This window comes from Tachypleus tridentatus, chromosome 4, assembly GCF_004210375.1.
Source record: "Tachypleus tridentatus isolate NWPU-2018 chromosome 4, ASM421037v1, whole genome shotgun sequence".
NCBI lineage: Eukaryota > Metazoa > Arthropoda > Merostomata > Xiphosura > Limulidae > Tachypleus > Tachypleus tridentatus.
The window spans coordinates 92,073,866-92,091,018 of record NC_134828.1 but is presented as its reverse complement, the minus strand read 5'-3'; the positions used below and the strand labels follow the sequence as shown (position 1 = coordinate 92,091,018).

General features: G+C 34.9%; 1 protein-coding gene across 1 annotated transcript; it reads right to left on the bottom strand.

The window, feature by feature from the left end:
* Positions 1-6,771: 6,771 nt before the first annotated feature.
* Positions 6,772-16,892, bottom strand: LOC143248164 (oxytocin receptor-like). Its single transcript, XM_076496595.1, has 2 exons — positions 16,416-16,892; positions 6,772-7,338 (listed from the first exon to the last, which is right to left on the bottom strand). Exons 1-2 carry the CDS (start codon positions 16,890-16,892, stop codon positions 6,772-6,774), a joined length of 1,044 nt encoding a protein of 347 aa, XP_076352710.1.
* Between the last annotated feature and the right edge of the window lie 261 nt (positions 16,893-17,153).

The following is a 17,153-nucleotide window of genomic DNA, read 5'->3' as shown; positions in this document are numbered from 1 at the left end:
GTTATCAAGGGAGGTTAATGAGATCTATTCCTTTTATTATGAAGATTCTTTCATTTTTATAAAAGTAAATATTTCTAACAGTTTAAAATAAAATCATTAAAAGAGTAGGACATATCGTGACGTATATAAAACTTTCTGTTATTGCACGCGGGATGACTGCAAACTAATAGCGATAAAAATCAAGTTCCGATATCTGTGATTGGCACAGCACAGATAGCCCACTGTACAGTTTTGTGTCTAAGTACAAAGAAACAGACAGACAAATAAAAAATAGATTAAACCTTTAATTCGCCACCTACTTCACTCCTCCTCGGCCCGGCATGACAAGGTGGTTAAGGCGCTCGACTCGTAATCTGAGGGTCGTAGATTCGAACCCCCATCGCACAAAACATACTCGCTTTATCAGCCATGGAGGCATCAAAATGTGACGGTCAATCCCATTATTCGTTGGCAAAAGAGTAGTTAAAGAGTTGGCGGTCGGTGGTGGTGACTAGCTGCCTTCCCTCTAGTCTTACACTGCTAAATTAGGGATGGCTAGCGCAGATAGCCCTCGAGTAGCTTTGCGTGAAATTAAAAAACAAACAAAACAGACATGCCCAAAATTCAGCTATTCAACAGACTTAATTAACTGATCTTTGTTCTTGGTTATTAGAAATAGGAGTTTTGTAAGAAAATTCCTTATCTAGTTACCTCCCGTTAAGACAAAGGGAAATATTAACCATTACAGGCGCTAAGCTGGACTGGGTGTTTCCTGCATCGATATATTGATAACGTTCGTTATTCACGTGAGAAAAATTCTCTCGGTGGTTTGAAAGATTGTCTATTAAGTTCATTAATACGTTCCTTAAAAACAAGATTAATACGAAATTCAAAAAAATTGAGGAAGTATTACGTTTACCCAGATTTAATATTTGGACAAACTAAATAAACTTCTGCATCGAATCTCAAGTTGAAACATTGTTAAAAAAAAAAACCGAGCAGTTTTTCACTGTGTAAGTGTTAAAAGGAAACTAAGTGTCAAAAAGAACATAACGATTTTAACTCTTTCTGATTGAAGGAACCTATACCGAAAACAATAGAACTACTGGTCAAATCAGATATGTGAATCTTTGGCAGTGCATGAAATGCTCTCGTGTGATAAGCAACTGGTCTAATGTCTTTATGAATATTATAATAACATTTTTTATCTTTTTGCAAAAACATTAATTAGGTGGTTCTTTCTGGTTACAGCAGGTTCTCTGCGTAGTTTAGAAAATTGAGTTGGACTGTCAATTGCTTGTGTTACTTTATAATTGTAATCGTATTTATTCAAAGCAACTATACCGATCTTATTTGTCTGGTTTAATAATAACAATATTATTGGTTGCTCTAAGGGTGTCTAAGACAATTATTTATTCTTTAGTGATGTTACAAGGTTTGTGCCCACAATTATAGTACTGTAACCACAATGCTGTTATTACGTCTTCTAACATTATTGGAGTTTTCTTTACAAAATGGAAAAACATAAGTTTTGAAGTTTTTTACTAAAAGTTCAAAAGAAACAAGATGATCATGTACTGAAGTGTTTTTTGTACTAAAGGAAATTTCAAACCTCTATACAAAGCTAGCCCTCTAGTGTACAATTATATAAGTTATGAAAAGCTTTGTGGAGATAATTAAAAAATATTCACCTTTTTGAAACGTTTCTAGTGGTTGCAGGTTTTTCACATGATTAAAAGAGCATTTTGTAAATCTGTTATTATGAAAATACCGATTAAATCTATTCAAATTCTTTACGTCCATAAGCTGTCGATGTCTTTGTTCATATGTTTTAAGCTCAGCAAATCTTCATATAAATAACCATTTTATGACGTGTAATTCAAAAGCTGTCTTAGAGTCCAAATATTTTCGTTGATGTGTCAGTGCTGTTTGTCTTTTTTGAGAACGACCTTATAAATTTTGACGTGTAGGAATAATCAAATTGAACAAAGGTTTTGCAATTTATTAGAAGAGAAAAACTGAATTTATATCTGTGTAATTTGGCCCTGCATGGCCATGTGATTAGGGCACTCGAATCGCAATCCCAGGGTCACAGATTCGACTCCCCGTCAGACCAATCGTGTTCGCCCTTTCAGCCCTAAGACTTTATAATGTGACTGTCACTCTCACTATTCCTTGGTTAAAAGAGTGGCCCAAGAGTCGAGGGTGGGTGGTGATGACCAGTTGCTTTTCTTCTAGTCTAAATTAACCACGGCCAGCGCATATAGCTCTCGTGTAGCTTTGCGCGAAATTTCCCAAACAAACATCTATGTAACTTAACAAATTTTTCTAAAATAATGTGCGCTATAAAAAATGTGCAATCCGTATCTCTCTTTTAGGATAGAAGTACCGATCTGTGTCCAGAAAATCTTAGTACAATTAAGGCTTCTAAAACATGAAACATAAACGCCCACTTCTGTATAAAATAGTATAATATTAATACAGCGATCAAACAGGTAACAAAGTTAAGAAATGTTTTAAATGTTAATACAAATTAACATTTTCGGAAATATTTTGTCAACACAAAAATTAATTATTGAATAATCTGACATCCTTTGTTTGGTAATAGTAAACAAAGAATTTTTCTAGTTACGTGTCAATCACCGGTCATATGTTAAGCAAACCAGGTAATTAAGGCGCTAGACTCCTAATCTGAGGGTCGCGGGTTCGAATTCCCGTCACGCCTAACATGCTTAGGCAGGGAGGCGTTATTACATTACGGTCAATCCCACTATTTCTTGATAAAAGAGTAGATTAAGGAGTACATTTTACTTTTTATTAATTTCAATATGGTATTGAAACTATTTATGGGATAAAGGAGGGTAAACTTGACATATTATTGCATTGCTTCAATATTTAGTGTATCAAAATAAACTGATATAGAATACAGTCAGATACTGATTGATAACATTGGGATTGGTTATTCAACCTGTCATACATTAAGCTAATGAAAGATCGAACTGTTAAACATTTTCCAGAAGTATTATGGTAAATGCAATAATGGCTCGTTGAATAGAAATGGCACACAATAAATGTGTTAAAATTAGAGTTATACTGGCAAAGACTTCGCCGCCATGTGAGGAATTAGGAGAAAATGTATTTCATTAAGAATATATGTAAACTGAAAAGGCTATGACAATTATAATTGTTCATAATAGAAGCATGCCAGAAAAACAAACAATTCATTAGTAACTCAGAATACAGAACTGTAAAATAAACGAAAGATATATTTGTATGTTAACAATAAACTTCATTTATTCACGACTATGTTTTCGACAGCAAAATGCATTCCAGATATAGACTGAAATGGTTTGTAAACATGATTTAAACAAATACCCGGAAGTAACCTAGACACAACTGCAGAAGAGTTAAGCTCATTTGAGTCGTTTAGAACTTTTTATAGAGTTGTTTCTAGACATGTATTTATTTCTAAAATTTCCAAGTTGTCTAGTTTTTCTTACCTTTTACACAGATATGAATATTTTCTTAGTTTTTGACGGATCAAATTGATGTGGAATCCAGAAGTGTAATCCATATTTCAATAAGGTAGAATCCAGAAGTGTAATCCATATTTCAATAAGGTGGAATCCAGAAATGTAATCCATATTTCAATAAGGTGGAATCCAGAAGTGTATTCCATATTTCTTAATTACCTGCTTTTAGAATATTCTTTAATTCTAGTTTCTATGGGACATCTGTTTAAACCTATGTACACACTATTACAGTCTTGACACGTTAACTGGTAAACATCACTCCTTGAAAACCGGTTCATAAAATTTAAGAAACTTAATTCTGTTAAGAGGCTAACCCGCACTCTCAATAGATGAAGGCAGTCGCAAATAAGGGAGAAAACAATGTTGGGTTTCACCGAAACGACGAGTCAAGAAATTTTGAGTGCAGTCTTCGTTGATATTAAAACCAGGAATATATAGGTCAAAACAGTTTGTAGATACTACATAGTAAGCTCATCCATGAGAGATTTTGTTTTTGTTCGTTTTTGAATTTCGCAGAAAGCTACTCGAGGGCTATCTGTGCTAGCCGTCCCTAATTTAGAGGGAAAGCAGCTAGTCTTCACCACCCACCGCCAACTCTTAGGCTACTCTTTTACTAACGAATAGTTGAATTGACCGTCACATTATAACGCCCCCACGGCTGAAAGGGCGAGCATGTTTGGCGCGACTGGGATGCGAACCCGCGATCCTCAGATTACGAGTCGCACGCCTTAACACGTTTGGCCATGCCGGCCCCCATGAGAGATCCTGCGTGATGAAGACGAATAATTGGTGAAGGATAACTGCCACATTTACGAATCCGAAAGGGATTCAAACCCGCTATCCTTGGATTACGAGTTTATTGCCTTAATCATCTGGCCATACCGAGCCGAAAATGTTTGTATTGGTAACAAGTACTTACAAACGACGACCATTGATATAGAGATACGTGTGCGGGACTTCTACTGCTAGAAACTACGTTTCGATACTCGTTGTAGGCAGAGTACAGTACAATGTAAGTGACATGTAATTGTTTTCGATTTCAATCCATGTGGCTCAGCTGATAAATGTTCATGAAGTAGAAAAGAAAACTGTACACATTTATCAACATATTAGTACTTATTTCAAATTTTTATGTTGCCATTTTAATTCATTTTAAAGGGTAATTTGATAAATTCATTTATGGGCATAACGACCATTTTATTCAATTGAGCACCCTGACCACGTGGGTGCTAGTACAAATACATCCACAATAGTTGAGTGAAGATAAATCGTACCTGTTTGTTTGTTTTTGAATTTCGCGCAAAACCACAAGAGGGATATCTGCGCTAGCCGTCCCTAATTTAGTAGTGTAAAACTAAAAGGAAGGCAACTAGTCATCATTTCCGCTGCCAGCTCATGGGCTACTCTTTTAACAACGAATAGTAAGACTCGTTCCTTCAACTGTCGAAGCGTTATAATGTTACGGTCAATCCTAATATTCATTAGTAAAAGAGTAGCCCAAGATTATACGCCCGGCATAACCAGGTGGTTAAGGCAATCTAATCGCAATCCGGGGGCCGCGGATTCGAATCCTCGTCACACCAAACACGGTCGCTCTTTCAGACGTGGAATCGTTATAATGTGACGTACAATTCCACTATTCGTTGGTAAAAGAGTAGTCCAAGAGTTGACTGTAGGTGGTGATGACTAGCTGCCTTCCCTCTAATTTTTACACCGCTATATTGGGAATGGGTAGCGCAACTAGCCTTGGTGTAGCTTTTAGTTATATACAATCGACAATTTTAAACGCGTGGGAATAATATTATCTTACTTTAACATGAAAAATGAAACAACGTCAACGAATGATGTACCAATTTTTATTCAGGTCCCACAAGACAAAATAAATAAACATACACACGTATATGTTTGTTTATAATAGTTGTTTAATAAATGGGTAATTTAAGCAAGAATATATATTTGCACATGCACGTTCCATCTTTCTATATATGCATGTGTGTGTGTGTTTATGTGTAATTTATATAATTTTTATAAACTAGCAACTGTATATTTACGAGTGCAATCACTGAACTTAGTACGTTTCAACATGGGACCTATTGGTCTGTCTTAGCTCTTCTGTTTTTCAAACTAAACTGAAACAATTAACATATAAATTTAAAAACAATCTTAATGCCTGCCTTTATCATTCATATACTTATTAAAATTTACCCTCAACTGGCTTAAATGTACTGTCTCCACAACATCAGAATGCAAGATGCTCCCAAGTCTAACCACTCGTTCAGAAAATTAAAACTGTATTACCTGAAGATCACTCCTATCCTGCCAAAAATTATATTTGTGTTCCCTAGTCCTCTATTCTTACCGCTAAGCATGAAAAACAGGTAATTTATTAACACTACTAATTGTCTCTATAATCTTAAGCATCTCAGTCAGATTTCCCTCTAACTGTTTTCTTTTTAAGATAAAACAATTTGAGAGATTTCAACCTCTCCTCTTATGAGAACCCCCCTCCATTCCAGACACCATTATATAACGATCCTATGATCTCTTTCCGATAATTCATTGTCCTTGCTAATGTAAGAATTCCAAGGCTGGACTCCAAATGTGACCTACTTACAATGAAATTGTAACCTCTTTATTGTATCGGTTAAGGAATAACAATAGAAAGGACTGAGTCAAGAACTTGACATCCTCTACTTTCAGGGGTTCTGGTTTAACTGTAATATTTATAGGTGAAAGTATATTCCATTTCTATACACTGATGGGATATTACCCCTTAGGTATAATATGTAACATCATAATATATAAGATTAAATCATAAAGCATATATATATATAAGTACATATCAAGAACACATACTGCTTTTACTGTTCATATATTCAACTATGTTGAAATATACTTTGAACCATCATACCAATCACAGTTTAATATCCAGAGGCATTTAATGGAGTGTAAAATAAATGACGCCTCGTATTCAAGTTGATAGATCAGAAAATATATAAATGTTGAAAACATATATTCAGAGCCTTTGAGTCTCCATGAAATGTTTGGTTTTCTGATGACGGCTTTGCCTTCTGATCAGTTGGTGACGTGTGTTGTTGTTGAAGCAGCTACTGGCCATTGATGTCTCTCTCGACTTTAGATCGAGAAGAATCTCTGCGAAACCCGATCTTTCTTTATCATTCTGTTGAGGACACGAGACTTCCTTCTGTTGGCGGAATTTAGGCTTGAAGAATCTAAACTTGGGAGAATTACTGTGTTGTCAACTGAGGACTCTAGCTGGACGCCTGACGTTTATAGTGCAATGAAAAAAGAGAAAGACAAATGGATTTGTGGAAGAGTTGGAAACCGCTAAGGCAGCAAGGATTGAATAAGTCATAGCACTCATATAGGTGGGGTTACCATACATTCTCCACATTTCAACGATACAATAAGGTGAGCTGCAGAGCAAAAAAGATGTAATGATCACAAACGTCATTCGTAAAGTTTTCTGCTTAGCTCGTGATAAGCAGTTGTTGGGTAAACGTCGTAATGCAAATCTATCTACACGTGCACCATTCCCGAACTTTGTCTGATAGACAATTTCTTCTGCCTTCTCAGAGATCTTCTGGATTAATCTGGTGTAACAAATACTGATGACCAATAAGGGAATGATGAAGACTAGTACAACTACAACTGTTAGATAGACTTTAAGAAAGACAGCAGGGACATCATACAAAATATTTCTGCAGACGCTTTGATTCTGATAATCCATTTGGCGAAAAAGAAAGAAACAAGAAAAGTTGGTCAAACCAGCTAACAGCCAGCTCCAGGTAGCCAGATGGAGAGTCTATCAGAGAAAAAAAATCAACATTAGTAGAAGCAATAAAAAAACACATGAATGTTGATTAGCACTTTGTTAGACAACGCTTTTTTAGAGTAGAACAAATTTTAAACATGTTTACGTCACAATTCTGAACCGTACATACGCTTTTCACAAAATACTTTAAGCGGAAGGGTTGAGAGTATAGGAAAATTGAACTGTTTGTTTGATTTTGATATTTCGCACAAAGTTACACGAGGTTTATCTGCGCTAGCAGTCCCTACTTTAGCAATGTGACACTAGAGGGAAGGCAGCTAGTCATCACCACCCACCGTCAACTCTGGGGCTACTCTTTTACCAACGAATAGTTGGATTGAGCGAAACATTATAACGCCCCACGGCTGAAAGGGCGAGCATGTTTGACGCGACGGGGATGCGAACCCGCGACCCTCAGATTGCGAGTTGCACGCCTTAACACGCTTGGCCATGCCGGGCCGAAAATTGAACTCCTTTATGTATGATGCGATATTTGTTATATTAAATAATAAAAAAATATGTGTATGATGTTGAGTAGAATAGATTATTATATATTAAATATTTCTGCTTTAAATAACATATTTTAATTATTGTAAAATTACTTCCCACAAACGATAACATAATAAAATATATCATAAATGTTGAGCTTGTTGGAACCTGAAACCAATCACATTTTTAGAATCACCATGATTTGTTGATTCATATTCCATTAACGTAATAGAAAGTGATAAATCATAGACGTTTACACGTTTATCATTATTCTAAGAGAGATGTTTGTAATTGAAGAAATTCTCCATAAATACGTGGAAATGCCCGAGAGTATTATGAAACATTTACTGTTTAAAATAGAAATTAAAACTCGTACATAAGAATTGTATGACTTAAATAGTATGTATATATTATTCATTAAAACATAACAGACGAAATGACTGCCACAAGGTGTAGTTGGATATTTGCATTCTATCAAGTTTTTGAGATGTTTAATTATGAGTCTCGTTTAGGTGTTCCTCAACGTTGTACGATAACTAACCATATCCACTTGATCATTTCAACAAATATAGTGGTCATTTACAGTTCTATTGTTTTGCAATAGTCAATTATATATAGATCAGTACTGATTCATAAGACTTCGAAGTGTACTTACTATTAAACCTGAAATCAAGAAGTGTTAGATGAAGATAAAAAATTGCTAAATCTAATCTAATTAGCCCCATAAAGCAAATGAATTTGTTCAAAGAACTGATAAATGTTTAAAGTTAGTACTGCTTAACTACAATAATAAAAAGTCATGTATAAGGAATCACTTCTTTTCTATGCAATTTTTTCGCGAGCTTGCCTTTAAAGAACAAATAACCTAGAAACTTGAAATTTTAAGTATCTTTTAACGAGATAAGCTATAAAAATACCACATAGAAAAGAAGCGCTATTTTATATTACAATTAGAAATTACGTACACACAGATAGACAGACGCTCACTTCTGTGTGTGCATCTGTGTATTTGTGTCTCTCTCTGTGTGTGGCTGCCATAGCTTAAAGAAAAAACAAGAACCCTGATATTTCGCACCCCCACTAAGTGGACCCTGAGGATGTGTACCTGGGTATTGTTACTTATCCACGTGCATGCGCACCCTTTTTATTGAAACAAGCTAGCAAAAAAAAAAAAACTTAGGAAAGAAATGTTTTCTTATATTACAAATAGAAATAATAGATAGACAAACAAATACGTTTGTGCATGGTCGCATGTCCGTGCAAACTTGCGTGTCTGTATATGTGTGACCACAATAGCTCCAAGAAAAACTTCAATTTTTTTCACTCATACTAAATGGACTCTGAGGATGCACAGCTGAGTATTATTACTTATCTTATCACGAGCCAACAAAACAAAACCCACGTAGAAAATATGTGGTTCTTTATATAACAAATTCTATAGAAAAAGCAGTGCATTTTGGTAACAACATTTTCCAACAAGATGTGTTTGTCATGTTGCTTATCAACAAAAGAATATAGGTTATATTTTATGTTAAAATGGGTTCAGAATACACACACTATCAACCTAATAAACTGTACAAAGCTCAATACTTTCGTTAATATTTAATACAATTTTTTGATGTGTAATAATAATGTTGGAAGTATTTTGTTTTAATAATGCCTTATACGTTTACACTTAAACTGTCATACAATATAATATCCAGGTTACAATAACATTGGAAACGATCTGAAGGAAAGCTTGCTGAGAAAAATATTACGATTTTAAAGTATCGAAAAATACTGTGTACACAAATACCTATTTCATTAAATAAAATGCAGGTAAATAGTTTAAAGTTTTATGATATACGATTGTTAATTGATTTGTTTTCAATTTCATGCAAAGCTACAAGAGGGTTACGAGCGCTAGCCATCCCTTATTTAGCAGTGTAAGACTAGAGGGAACGTTGCTAGTTATCACCACCCACCGCTAACGCTTGGGCTACTCTTTTACCGACGAATAGTGGGATTGACCGTCACACTTTAACGACCTACGGCTGAGAGGGCAAGCGTGTTTGGTGTAACGGGGATTAAAACCCGCGATCCTCAGATTACGAGTCGAGTGCCTTAACAATCTGGCCATGCAGGGTCGCTAGATTGCTAATTTAATCTCAAATTATAAATAATAGAAACTTTACGTTAAAAATAATATCATATTTACTAAAAGTTCATGACGGCAAATCAAATAGAAGAGAAAAACAACACAACTGAATACGACTAGAAGTTAGCTTGTTCAGACATGAACAAACTGGTGCCAAACTTATTTTCTCTTGTAAAAATAAATGATTTTAACTTAGTAAAACCTCTGTAAAATTAGTGGCATTTTAAAGCGAATTACACTCCATAGTACCCGTTTAAATGTTCTCTTAATCCAGAAGTTTAGGGTCTTTAGAGGATTACTTGTCCTATAGAATAATGCAAATAATTGGGTACTTCTTTATAACAAGAAACCCACTTGAAAGAAAGACACGTGTTCGGCGACGGTCAGTTGCAAACTCTTATTTGGGGCCCGGCATGGTCAAGCGTGTTAAGGCGTGCGACTCGTAATCTGAGGGTTGCGGGTTCGTATCCTTGTCGCGCCAAACATTCTCGCCCTTTCAGCCGTGGGGGCGTTATAATGTGACGGTGAATCCCACTTCTAGATGGTAAAAGAGTAGCTGAAGAGTTGGCGGTGGGTGGTGATAACTAGCTGCCTTCCCTCTAGTTTTACATTGCTAAATTAGGGACGGCTAGCACAGATAGCCCTCGAGTAGCTTTGTGCGAATTTCATACACAAACAAACAAACAAACAAAACTCTTATTTGTTAACCTGAAGACGACTTAGGAAAGTCGAATCGTTGTTCTTTACTTGTAAAAAAAAAATGTTAATACCCACACCAGCCGTTCTGAGATACAAATAACGTGGTAGTTTAACGTGTAAGTTGAATATTAATATGAATTAAACTATCCATTTCTAGAGTAATTCATCTCTCATAACAAAGATATGCTACACTTTAATTTTGATTTAATTTTTACCACACATGCTTTTTATATTAAGAAGAGAAAAAATTAATAAAAATATTGTGCGCTTTAATCTTCTGAGCTATGCTTCCTATATCTGTCTTTTTACAATACAATTTATCTAATTAATACATGAAATGAATTATAAAATAAATTGGAACGTTTGAAATTTCTCTCAAGCACTAAAATAATCATAACGATTACGAAAAGTTTTTGTTTTTATCAAAACTTCTGATCATAAAATATGATCATTAGTCTAATGGGAACAAAGAACAAAATAGACACCATTATTTTAAAGCAGGAAAAATAATTAATTTGAAAGATGAAAACACATTATGTGTTATTCATACATATATAACATTTTGAGAAAATGAAGCATAATTATTACTGGATTAACTACAGTTGTTAATTATTAAAGCTATTTTTAATTCAGTAATCTAAAGGTTATAATGTACCTGTAGCACAATTAAACTGTGAAATATGTAATGCATTAAACTATACATTGATATTATTTAATAAAATGGTCGAAGATTATTCATTTATAACTACTATAGTGAGTTTTGGAAAGTGTACTTTGCTAGGAAAAGCCCCAAAATAATAACTAATTTTCAAAAAATGCTAAGAGATTTGTTTGGTTGGCTTAGAGCAAAGACACATTGTTGTGTCCACCGTAGAAAATGCAAACCTGGATGTTACATGTGTGCCCGGCATGGCCAGGTGGTTAAAACATTTGTCTGGTAATCCGAGGGCTGTCTGCGCTAGCTGTCCCCAATTTAGCAGTGTAAGACTACAGGGAAGACAACTAGTCATCACCGCCTCCGCCAGCTTTTGGGCTACTCTTTTAACAATGAATAGTATGATTGATCGCACATTATAATGCCCCTACGGCTGAAACAAAGCATGTTTGGTGTGACGGAATTTGAACCAGGGACCCTTGGATTAGGAGTCGAGCATCTTAACCACCTGGTCGTGCCGGGACTAGCTGTAACTTTTTCTAATAGATAGCATCTCTTCGTCATGGTTAATTTACAGATCTGTATTTTTGTTTGTCACGAGTAATGGTTGCAAAGGAGATTTTTATTACAGCAGACCGCTTATTAAAAGCAGTCAACTCATTTAAAGTAAAAAAAGAAAGTTGATATTGTGTATTTATTTAAGTATAAACATTGTACCATTACTTCTTACCGAGCAAAACAGTTTTGGTAATAAACGATAGACACCCACGGTTAATCGTATTTGGTAATAACAATGTTTAAAGGAAATATTGCTCAACGTTCCAGTTTTTATTGCAACAAACGTCTTCGCAACGCATCAAACACAATCTTAAACCTTTGATATATCTTCATCGTCCTTCCAAGACCTCCAAGGACACTTTTAAACGCAACAGAGGCGCGACTGTCTATATTAGTTGCATTCTTGGGTTTTATAGTTACGTAATCAAATGTGATTACTGTCACATATTTTTCGTGAAAACAACTATTCGTTTGGATTTGAGCCTGGAGGCATGCAAGTTTCCACAAATTTGAAATTCTTGTTTATTATCGAAAAGACATGCCCATCTTTATAAAAAAGACTTTCTTTATCACGGTCATTATCTTGAGATGAAACATTGTTAATGACTTAGGACAATATTTTCGAACTAGTTACTGTCTTAATGAGAATGTTGTGCGAGTGTTTTCCTTCTATAGGAAACTTTCTCTCTCTATGAACACTCTTTATCAGAAAGGGATACGACATTACTTTCCAGTCATAAACTAACCAACTGCATCAACAGATATTATCAACATTTCGAAAACTTGCTGTGTATCATGTGTATAACTACTAAATTTGTCACAATATATAACCTCTCAGGAATAATTAATTAGTCAAGATAACGAGGGCAATGGATCGAATGTATGAGTGATCATGTTAATAAGGGACAGTATATTTATTCATATTGAAATATTGGAAAATAATTAAGTTTCGTTCGTACAAAGACGTTGTAGGTTAAATATCACTGATGTTCATATAATGTCGCTCACTCACTTCTACAGCAGCACCTCACGTGCTACCCAGGACGCACGACGTCGTAACCAAACAGGATTAATTAGCTGATGAATGCCACATCAATGAAGACACAGTTAGCATAACTTGTACTAATATAAGACTGATGTGGAGCACTTCCCAAATAGTACAATACGTATGATCTTCAAGCTCGGAACTTTACCTCTCATGTACGACTTTCTGTGTGTGCTGGTATAGTACCGTCGTAACAGAGCAGAAACGTATGGTGTATTATTCCCGAATGTTACAACAACATCACGCATACCTATGATTGGATCATACGTCATACATGCACAAAGCAGTAACGGGTATTTATCCAAATAATATTGACCTTGTGAAGTTGAGACTGGAATGATTGACTATTAAAGTCTTTTCTAGCACATTTCATGTTATGACATTATTGATAAGGCTGGATACGCCCAGATAGTACGATATTTATTTCTTAGTGCATAGGTTATTCACATATATAAATTCAAATACAACAAACTCTCCACGATGTTGGGACACGACGCTTAAAACATTCACATGGTAACACTGATGCCACTAGACTCCACTCAGAGTAAACGTATGTTACATATAAGGAGTTTGTACACTTGTGGTCATTCATTTGCTCCCTGTTGTGTGTATTAGTTGTCACTACTTCAAATTAGCATCGTTTCAAAAGGTAAACCAGTGTATCTTTATTCTAATGAGTATTCTAGTATAAACTTATCAGTAGGTATGTGTCTCCACTGCAGAAATGTACTTTCAGGTAAGTTCATTTCCTTTTGTGAATCCACACGTTTTAATTAACCTTTCATGTCCACGGTTGCTATTTGGTGGCATTCATATGGTGATACTAACTGGAAATTACTGGATAATCACGTTAGTCCCTCAGAAAAAATATCCCAATCTAGTCTCAGTTTATTTCAACGACTTACTGTGGATGTAAATATTTCTTTCCTTGTTGTCAATATTTCGACATTCTTGATAATTTACAAGATGTTTTACGAGGTTCATTCCGTTCTGATAAACTATTCATTATTTTGCGTATAACAGAGCAGAGAGATAGAGTTATATAACAGATGTGAATACTTCTTTTGTCATAGAGGACAGTTAATGGAAAAGGATAAATTAAGATAGTTTTAGATTACTGAATCTTTTCCCGTACACTCAAATTAGTTATCTAGCCTGTGATTAGTTGAAATGAGTGGAAGACGCTAGTCTCGTTCTTGACTTTAGGTTTTTTTCATATTTTTCAGACATATTGGAAAGTTTGTTTGTTTGTTTTTAATTTCGGGCAAAGCTATCCGAGGGCTATCTGCACTAGCCGTCCCTAATTTAGCAGTGTAATAAGGCAGCTAGTCATCATCAACCACCGTCCACTTTTGGTCTACTATTTTACCAACAAATAGTGGAATTTACCGTCACATTATAACGCTCCAACAGCTGAAAAAAGGAGTACATTTGGTGTAACGGGGATTCGAACACGCGACCCTTGGATTACGAGTTGAAAACCTTAACCCACCTGGAATTGTAGCAAGGAAGTTATTGTTTTCGTAAACTAAATAAATTATGGAAAGTATGCAAGAAGAAGTGGTGTGCTTTTGACAGGATATCGGTACGACTAAGCCTTCTGAAATGGTAATTACGCTGCAAGGCTACTGTAAAATTGTATTGTCGTCAGTTGAGCATAACTGGACGTTCTATGAAGAAGTTTGATAATTTGGTGAGACTACAAGTGGTGACTATCATTGAACTCCTAAGTTTTCCTTGTGAAATACCTTTAATTACCTCACATTCAACTCCATATTTGATATACATGTTTAATAAACAAATTTTTAATCATTTACTAAACGTTGCAGAAAATAAGAGACTTGCAAATTATTTCTAGCTGTATTATCACCCAGTAATATAAACAACAAGAACTGATATCCATATCGTGTCCGTTGGTGAGACAGCAGTAAGACTAGAGACTAAAATTCTGGATTCGTTTTATCTCTTCTGACTACCCGCTGTTTGTTTTAGAGCAAAACTGCGTAACAGTCAAATCATATCACACATGGCTTCACAACTGATTTAAATTTTTTTAAATATTAAATAAATTTCAAATATTTATTAGGTTTGTTTGTTTTTGAATTTCGCACAAAGCTACTCGAGGGCTATCTGTGCTAGCCGTCCCTAATTTAGCAGTGTAATACAAGAGGGAAGGCAGCTAGTCATCACCACCCACCGCCAACTCTTGGACTACTCTTTTACCAACGAAAAGTGGGATTGACCGCAGCTCTAAAAGCATGTAGGTACTTTCTGATAATTTATCTAAATATAGGTGATAATGTGAAGGCGATTCTGTCAAACGTATAAAATTATTTAATGTTTTACTATTTTCTTTTCTTGTTACAAAAGCAGATGCAGTTTTTTAGTTTTTTAATTATATAGAGTAGTTAGGTTTCGATGTATTTCTTTTCCATAATTATTATGTTCGCGCGAATGACATTAATAACATACTAGTCAAATATATATGTGCGGTAATATTATTCTGATATTACGTAAAATGATTTTTACAAGTAAGTCAGAAAGTATTTCAAATCCTCATCTGTAAGCAGATTAAATTATGTTGTTACTCATAATATATTAATGGATGGTCTTCAAATTAATTTGTTTTAAATATCGTTCATGTTTTTGTGCATTGATTCTCTGTTCAAATACAGTTCAGCAAAATAATTCGGATATGATTTGTATGTATTTGTTTGAAAATGTAGTCATTTTATCCTACCAAGCGTCTAATGCGATTTAATAAAAGAAACACCATCAAAATGTATTTATTTCGCCTCAACACTTAGTACGATGCAGAAATAATACTGGGATTTCAAAATATATAAAACTTAAGACACAGTTTTCTTATCTTGCTCAAATTAACTGATTCATGAAATCAGTCTGTTTAACAAATTACCGTTTTACAATAAACTAGAAAACAAATAAGTGAAAACTTATGCCACGAAAAATAGCTGATATTAAATACAAGTTGTAATTTTCATAACGTTTCGAGCCAGGACGCCCTTCCTCCGAAACGTTGTGACTATCAGAATATCTATTAACGTTAGCCCTTTTTCGTACTATTGGTTTTTACACTGAAGTAAATCATTGAGATAGAAAATGATTTCGCTTCTTAATACAAATCAAATTATGAATTATTCGGTTAGAAAATAAAACATAATTCATGTAAATTGTGTAAAATTCAAGTTTTAGGACGTAAATAATTATTTTGAAAATTATTTGAACACCTTTTGTTATAAACTATCACATCATCAACCTAACCCTAAAGAGATCTAAGAATCTTTGAATGATCTTGACTGATTTATTTCTTAATCAAGTGTCTTTCCAATAATGTTATATTTTACTTTCTTCAATTTATGATAAATATCAAATGAAAGGATAATAAAGTTATAAACATGATTTTACTGAAATAAGCGTTATTTATTCAATTTCATAGTCTCATTAACTTTCTAAAGTGATCCTACCTTCCATGGAGGAGACAGCGGTCTTCGGATAGCTCTATAACGGTCTAAAGCAATGGCTGATATAAGATAATTAGAAGCACAGATAGAGAAGGTCTGTAGGAACTTCACCAACCGACAAACAAAATCCCCTGCCCTCCATTCTCGGCCATAATACTCCCACACCAGCTGGGGACCAGTAGCACATACTGTTACCAGCACGTCTGCTATTGTTAGGTTAAGGAAAAGTCGTAGTACACGTGATTTTCTGGCCCGATGGTTCAACAACCAGAATAGCACGACTACGTTTCCTATGAATCCCAGAACTGCTAGAATCCATAGCGTAGTGACTCGTACGTTTTTAATAACAGGCTGGTCATACAAACTCTGCTGGTGTCTCACGGTTTTACTGACGTTTTGAACAAGTAAGGTGTCATTAATCTCCACCATAAGAAAATCGCTTAGAGAATCGTTCGCAAGTCTCTCCACTTTTTCGATCATTCTTGTGAACTGTTTAGTTCTATCACAAACGGATATTTTCTATATAATTTATTAAAAACTTGAAAGATAGTTTGATTCTATGAGACACTTCCGATGTTTTGCTGTTGAAGCGTTAATTACGGTAAAATATAAATGTGCTGGACTTTACCTTACTTATTTGTCAGTTCGTACGTCTCAGTCTGTTTCACTGGCACGTGTTGCGCACTTCTTGGACCGAGTACAATAAACTGAGTATGCGCGTGAGGAACTTTAATGGAGAAA

Coding starts and splice junctions, on each gene's coding strand:
- LOC143248164 (XM_076496595.1), bottom strand. CDS start 16,892: ATGATCGAAAAAGTGGAGAGACTTGCGAACGATTCTCTAAGCGATTTT. Junction 7,339..16,415: donor CGCTGTCTCCTCCATGGAAG/GTAGGATCACTT, acceptor TTTCTCTGATAG/ACTCTCCATCTGGCTACCTG.